This window comes from Cucurbita pepo, unplaced genomic scaffold (assembly GCF_057944985.1).
Source record: "Cucurbita pepo subsp. pepo isolate OVF unplaced genomic scaffold, ASM5794498v1 scafford_15, whole genome shotgun sequence".
Taxonomy (NCBI): domain Eukaryota; kingdom Viridiplantae; phylum Streptophyta; class Magnoliopsida; order Cucurbitales; family Cucurbitaceae; genus Cucurbita; species Cucurbita pepo.
The window spans coordinates 200,590-208,787 of NW_028257920.1; the positions used below are offsets into that span (position 1 = coordinate 200,590).

At 38.4% G+C, this 8,198-nt stretch overlaps 1 protein-coding gene across 1 annotated transcript; it reads left to right on the plus strand.

Annotated features, from left to right (window-relative positions):
* The first annotated feature begins 1,782 nt into the window (after positions 1-1,782).
* LOC147785529 (uncharacterized) lies at positions 1,783-2,577 on the plus strand. Its single transcript, XM_087120935.1, has one exon. The coding sequence runs from the start codon at positions 1,783-1,785 to the stop codon at positions 2,575-2,577; it is 795 nt and encodes a 264-aa protein (XP_086977061.1).
* The last annotated feature ends 5,621 nt before the right edge of the window (positions 2,578-8,198 follow it).

The following is an 8,198-nucleotide window of genomic DNA, read 5'->3' on the forward strand; positions in this document are numbered from 1 at the left end:
TCGTTACATTTCGTTTTGTGCATCCTTCTCGTACCCTATCTTTAACATCTCCTAGAGCACATCGTACCATAATTATTATCATACAATCCACATATAATAACATAACATAACATAACATATAGGAAGCATATCGATCCTCAGACAATTCACACATATCAATATATATGACACGTGCAGAACCACAGGGCACGTGTCAACATCAAATATAACCTTGCCGATAGTAAGGTCACTTACATGGATAGCTTAAGTCGTTGTCACGTATATATCCACTGAAAGTTCGATTCCGTCCTTTGAAATCCAAGCCAACCTATGTGAGCCCATGATATCAGTTTCAAGTTTGAACTCTATACAATTATTTCTCTAATTTACCTTGTTGAAATTATGATATTTACTATTAGACAGAATTTAATGGAGTTTCATGCCCTCTGATATCTCCTGTTATAGTTTTAAATTCTGTTTAACAAATCTTCCCTCAATCTTCCCTCCTCCCTCATGGTAATTATTTTCATTCCCATTCTGTAAATAGATTCTCAGTTTTGTAAACATCTGTAAATAAATATTACTCTAATTCTATATTTATTTTCGACCGATATTATTGGCCAATTTTAATTTGGCCACTATCTTACAGATTTATGGATCTGCCAGCTAAAATTATATTGATTCTAACCTTATTTCCTATAACTTCCGATGCTAAAAAGAAATCTAATTAATTGAACATGGGATCTGATTATTACATACGGTAAGATAGGAAAGAATATTTGATCCTAAATTAATTTCTTATAAGCATAACTATAAAGGAAAAGGAGTTCTCAGATAGAATTTTACCGTAATAACGGACAAAGATCTCTAAATCTGCAATCTATTCAAATACTTCTTCTCAAATCTCAAGATGATTGTTTTCTGTTTTTTTTTTTTTTTTGTCAGGTTTTTCTTTTTTTTTTTTCTTTTTTTTTTCCAGCTTAGATGGGCAGAGGACAAATAATTGTGGGAAAGAGGTCAGTGGAGAGAGATGGGGAAAGATTTATTTTTTTATTTTTTTATTTTTTTAATTAATTAATTAATTAATTTTATTTTTTTATTATTGTAATTTTAACTATTTTATAATTATTTTTATTCTTTATTTCTTTATTTATTTTTGGGCTATTACAGCAATATAGATATGGTGACACTCCGTGTATGGAGAAAAGACCCAAATTTACACAGACCACCAATAGCCTAAAATATTTCTTCACCCAAAAAAAATTTCGTTGGTTGGAATTAGTGAAGGACTACGATATAGATATCCAGTACCACCCTGGAAAGGCAAACGTAGTCAGAGATGCCCTAAGTTATAAAACGGCACACTCGTTTGTCCTCATCACTAGAGAGTTAAAAGTACAAGCCATGTTAGTTTGTTCAAAAAGTTTTAGTTGCTATTTTTAGGTTACAGTGGACGTAAAAGGAAAAGAGAAAACAATGGATACGGTATCCATAGTAAACGAATTTCCAAGTGTCTTCCCAGAGGATTTACTAGGAGTTTCCCCTTTACGAGCTGTAGACTTCGGGATAGAACTAAAACCAGGAACTGGACCTATCTCTAAAGCACTATACCACATGGCTCCAATAGAATTAAAGGAACTAAAATTACAACTACAAGACTTACTATAAAAGGGTTTCATTCGACCTAATTTATTTTGTTGGTGTGTGCCGATGTTGTTGTGAAAAAGAAAGACGGGTCGATGCGCCTATGTATTAACTATGAGGAGTAAAAAAAGAGAACAATAAAGAACAAAAAAAGAGATCATGTTGAAAAATATTAATCTAGGTGCGGAAAGAGTGAAAGAAGTTAGAACGCAGACTCTTTGGCAGGAGTTTGAAGCGTTGAGGATGGGTGATTCAGAAAGTATTGATGAGTATTCAGGAAAACTCACCATTATTGTCAACAAATTGAGAGGGCTCGGCAATACTGTGGATGATATCCAAGTAGTTAAGAAACTTCTAAGATCCACCTCTGCAAAGTTTCTTCAAATCACTTCAACGATTGAGGAGTTCAGTGATCTCAAAACGAAATCCGTTGATGAGATTATTGGATCACTCAAGGTACATGAAGAAAGGTTGCAAGGGTTTGAAGAAAAGGATGAAACCGTTCTCCTCACTCATGCAGAATGGAAGGAACGAGAGAATGCAAAATCCTCAAAGAAAGAATGGAAGGATCAAGGCAGTTCCAAAGGAGGCAGGGGACGGGGTCGTGGAAGATGGAGAGGCCGTGGGAGAAGTGACTGGCATCGAGGAGATGAAGGAGAGTCGCAAACTCAAAAGAAGAAATTTGAAAAAAGTAAAATTAAACGTTACAGGTGTCAGCAAATGGGATACTTTGCATCAGAGTGTTCCACAAAAGACGAACAACTCAACTTGATAGAGATGCAAAAGGATGAGGAGTCTTCATTGCTGATGATAGAGGCGTGTGAAATTAAAACCACACATGACAAAGACCCTAATTTTGTGATGTTGAATGAAACTATAGTGCCGTCATCAGCCAATATTGGAACTAAAAATTCCTGGTACCTAGATACTAGAGCAAGCAACCATATGTCATGAGAAAGAAGGGTGTTTCGTGAGCTCGCCACATCTGTTGTTTGAAAGGTACGCTTCGGTGATAACTCTGCAATAGACATTTGTGGTCGAGGAATAGTGCTCTCAAATTTATCAACGCCAGACAATACCTCAAATGCATCATTGTCAAGCTCATCGATGCCGAAAAAATTCAGGTCTCTAGAAGATATTTATAGAGAACTGAATGAAGCAGAGGAGGAAGCAGTGGACCTTTGTCTTCTTTCTATAGAGGAACCAACTTCATATAAGAAAGCTGCTAGGAATGAAAACTAGAGGAATGCCATGATGTCTCAAATTCTCTCCATTGAAAAGAACAGAACGTGGGAACTCACAGATTTTCCGAAGAATCATAAAGTAATCGGCATCAAATGGATTTTTAAATTAAAGAAAAATCCAGATGAAGAAATCATGAAACATAAGGCGAGACTCGTGGCAAAGGGATATGTACAGCAGTTTGGTGTAGATTACAGTGAAGTATTCCCACTAGTGGCCAGGTTAGAAACAGTGAGATTAATTCTTGCCTATGCAGCCTTTAAGAACTGGGAAGTACATCATATGGATGTAAACACAACTTTTCTGAATGGCGAGTTCGAAGAGGAGGTGTATGTTGCTCAACCAGAAGGGTTCGTTAACAAGGAAAATCCAAACATGGTGTTAAAACTACGTAAAGCCTTGTATGGATTAAAACAGGCTCCGAGAGCCTGGAATTTTAAACTTGATCAATGTTTTCAGTCACTTGGTTTTGTTAGATGTCCACAGGAATATGCTCTCTACAAGAATATTAATGGAGTTGAAGCAATGATAATCGGCACATATGTGGATGACTTAATCATAGTCGGCTCAAACAAACAAGTTATAGCTCAGTTCAAGGAAGAGATGCACCAGAAATTTGAGATGAGCGATCTTGGACTTTTGAGCTATTACTTGGGTATTGAGGTACGACAAAGTAGTGAATCAATCACTTTATGTCAGGCCATATATGCAAGAAAAATCCTAGAGAAGCTAGGAATGGGGGAGTGCAATCCTTGTTTGATTCCCATGGAACCAAGAATGAAGATGAGCAAAAATGGGAATGGAGAACCTGCGGTTGATAAAACACTTTACAAAAGTTTTATTGGAAGCTTATGCTATCTGGTTAATACCCGACCCGACATAGCCTACTCAGTTTATGTGATGAGTAGATACATGGAGGCACCAACAACTTCACATCTCACAACAGTAAAACAAATATTGAGGTATGTGAAAGGTACTCTAAGTTTTGGCTGTGTTTATAAGAAGCTATCGAATGTAGAGCTGGTAGGATTTAGCGATAGTGATATGACTGGGGATATTGATGATAGAAAGAGTACAACTAGAGTGTTGTACTATTTGGGAGTAAATCCAATAATCTGGGTATTACAGAGGTAGAAGGTGGTGGCTTTGTCATCATGCGAGGCTGAGTATATAGCCGCAACTGCTGGAACATGTCAAGGAGTATGGTTGGGCAGGATTTTGAGTAACATCAGTCAACTGCAAGTAAAACCCAAGCTTAATGTTGACAACAAGTCAGCTATAGCGTTGGCGAAAAATCCTGTTTACCATGATCGAAGTAAGCACATTGATACCAGGTTCCACTTTATTCGCCAATGTGTACAAACTGAAGCTATTGAACTGGAATATGTGAACACAGATGAACAGTTGGCGAATATTCTGACAAAGCCGTTAGCAAAGACAACGGTTCCTGGGGATAAGAGAGAAGATTGGCTTGAAGAAAGTCGTTTCAACATAGTTAAACAAGTTTAGATGAGTGATTGTTGGTTATAAACTTGTTTTCTTTTTTTAATATATTTTGCTTTATAAGTTTTTTTTTTGTTAAAAAAAAAAAAAAAAAATAGTGGTTAGTATTTATTTTATTTCTGTTGCTTATTTCTCCATGAAAAAAGGCCGGAGATATTGGAAGTAGTGGAAGGAATGGTGGAGTGCTTGCTCATTTGTAGTAGAAATGGGTAAAATTTTTATTATATAAGGAAAATGGTGCAAGTTCTAAACACACCACAAAAAGAAGAAAATTAATTTGTGTGTCTTCGCTTCTTCTCCCATTCTGTTACTTTTTTTCTTTCATCCACAACGATAGAAGTCATCACTAAATGGGAACACTCAACTACAGTTACAGAGATATGAAGCTTCCTAGGGTTAGCAAGCTACTATCGAAGGGTCCAAGACTTCGCTAGAATAGCCTCGCCTCGCGTTTGACCCGAATCCATTCGATTCGTCTTCCTTACCCAACTCAGCGCGATTCTCTAGTGTCCTTTTCTCTCTCCTTGTTGCAACAGTTTCAATGCCACCTTCTTCATCTATCTTTCATCATCTTCTTCTTCTCTCTCTCAAAAAGTTTCGTGATTGTTGGACGCTTGTGGAGGTAGATAAGAAATTCTTCCAAAAGTTTGATTTTTCGAATTTCCTCTTCGAGGACGACGATGCACATTGTGAATCCTCTTTGGGGAATATACTAAGGTCGGTGAGGTCTTTCATGGTTGATCTGTTTGGTTAAAATGTGGGGTTGAGGGTTTCGACATCACGAGTTTTCCTGCTGGAGCTTTTCTTCAGTTTTCTCCTTCTCACGAATTTTTTTCGTCTCTTCTTTGGTTGTAGTTGTTCTAAGTGGTTTAGGTGTTGAAAAATAAACTTAAATGCAGGAGAGAGAAGAAAAAAAATTATGATTTTTTGTTTGTTATTTTGTGAAAAAGACCATTACAAAATTTGAGAGGGGTAAGGCTTATGGGAGAGAGAAGAGTGATGGCACTAAATTTGAGAGGAAAAGGGTTATGGGAGACAGAAAAATGAGGAAGATACTGCTCAACTTAGCCTTAGAAAAACTATAAAAGGGGTCTTATGTATAGTGTAAAATGTCTAGAGAATAAAAGAACAAGAGAGAGAAAAAAACAGAGAGCAATTTATTGTCTGAGTTATTGTGTAATAACCTTTGGAGAACTTCTTTGTCTCCTTGTCTCTCTCCCCTTTCGATACCCCTTTTTAAAGTTTCGTGAGAGTTATCTAAATGAGTTATATTCAAAGCGAGTATTTTTTTCTCAAGTTGGTATCGGAGCGGCTTTATTTTTCTACAAATTGGTATTAGAGCGATTTCAATTTCAACAAATTGGTATCAGACCAATTTCAATTTCAACATTGGGGAGGTTGTTGACGTTCATGTGGCGATGGTTGAAGGTTGAAGGAGGCGTTGTGAGGGGTCGGGGAACACAATTTCGTACGGTTCACGGAATTACCAGCGACTAAGTTTTTTTTTATATATTTCATATTCGTTACATTATTTACCCCTAAAAAGAACTTTCGTCCTCAAAATTTTCAAACTCTTGTACTAACTGGGGGTATTATTCTCTTATTTCATCCTCCTACACTCACCGTGTCCCCCTTGATATGGTTGCTCGGACACAACACCAAAATGAACGTAATGTCCCTGGTTTGGTAACACATTCACTTCTTGGGTTAAAATTCTATTGGTTTTCATCGTAACTCAAATTTTCATTGAGTGGGAGGGGCTCGTAATCTATTATGTGTATAGGGCCCGTCATGTATTTACTCGACATCTACACGTGAATTACCTCATGTACTTCTGAGAGGTAGGGAGGTAGGGCTAACTTATACACTAAATACCAATTCACTCGAAAATTTTGACAGGTCCAATATATCTAGGACTTACTTGCCCTTACGTCTGAACCTCAAGAAGCCTCTCATGGGTGCTATCTTTAGGAATACTTGGTCCTCTACCTCAAAGTCTAAGTCTCTACGTCTTACATCGGCATAACTTTTTTTTTGTCTACTTTGAGCGGTACACATTCTCGATCAAATTTTTTAGATAGTCGCATTGGCGACTAGGTCTAGCTCGGGTCCTACTAGCTTTCTCTCACCTACCTCATCCCAACATTGCGGAGACCTGCACCATTTCCCATAAAGGGTCTCGAACGGTGTCATTCAAATAGTGGCTTGAAAGCGCAACTTCCCTTAAAGTCTAATACGCAAGAACGTAGAATGTCCCCTAAGATTTGGTGCTCAGTTTGTCCATCTGTTTGGGGGTGGAAGGAGGTGCCAAAGTCGAGCCGAGTACCCAACGCGTTTTGAAGTCTGGGCCAAAATGCTGACGTAAAACGTGGATCTCGATTCGACACTATAGACACTAGAACTCCATGAAGTCTTACTATTTCTTCACATACAGTTGTGCCTAGTTATCAACTATATATGTGCCTTTTTTAGGTAAGAAGTGTGCCCACTTGGTCAACCTTTCGACAATTATCCAGATCGTTGTATAGCCTTTAAGGGTTTCGAGTAATCCTACTATGAAGTCTATTGCTATGTTTTCCCACTTCCACTCCGGTATACTTAAGGGTTGTAACATCCCCACTGTCTTTCGTCTAAGAGCTTTCACTTGTTGAAAAACTAAGCATTTGCTCACAAACTTGGTCACGTCCATCTTCATGCTCTTCCACAAGAAATGTTGTTTTAAATCTTGGTACATCTTAGTACCTCCTGGGTGCATGGAAAATGGCAAGGTGTGAGCTTCCGTCAGTATCTCTTTCCTTAACGACTATTGCTAGGACACATAGGCGTCCCTAATACAATAGTCCTTCATCTGAGGACTTTAAGAATCCGTCTACTGGACTTGCGTCTAGCTGGCCTAGGACTTTCTGCACGTTAGGATCCTCTCGTTGGGAGGTAATAATTCTCTGCTTAAGAGTAGGTTGCACTATGAGTCTGGCCAGCTGTGCTATGATTCCCTCGCTCGCTACAACTATGCTGGCTTGCTCAAATTCTATTTGTACCCTTACTTTCCTTGTAATGAGGGCCGATGAGTAGGCCGTCTTTCTACTCTAAGCGTCTGCGACCACGTTTATTTTTCCAGGGTGGTACTGGATATCTACATCGTAGTCCCACCAATTCTAGTCATCTTCTCTGCCTCATGTTTAACTCTTAATAGGTGAAGAAATATTTTAAACTCTTGTGGTTGGTAAAACATTGAGTTTTCTCTCCATACAAGAAGTGTCGCCAAATTTTTAGTGCGAACACTACAACGGCCAACTCTAGGTCGTGGGTAGGGTAACTTTTTTCGTATTCTTTTAGTTGACGAGACGGTATGCAACAACCTTACATGTTGCATTAACACACATCCTAGTCCCTTCATGGATGCATCACTATAGATTACGTACTATTAAGAGCTTTCAGGTACTGTGATACCAGGACTGTTACCAATCTCTCTTTTTGGTTCTGGAAGCTTGCCTCAGAAGCATCATTCCATATGAATGAAACCCCTTTTCTCGTTAACTGTGTCAAAGGCGAGGCTATCCTAGTGGAGTCCTGCACAAACCATCGATAGTATCCACAAGTCCTAAGAAACTCGGTACGGATGTTATCGTAGTTGGGCGTTCCCACTTTGTGACCGCTTCGACCTTAGTGGGATCTACAGATACTCCGTCCTTTTTCACCACGTGTCCTAGAAAAAAGACTTGTCGTAACCAATATTCACACTTTGAGAACATCACGTATAACTTGTTCTCTCTTAGGGCCGCTAGGACTTTTCAGAAGTGTTCCTGGTCTGTTTTCGAGTACATTAGGAT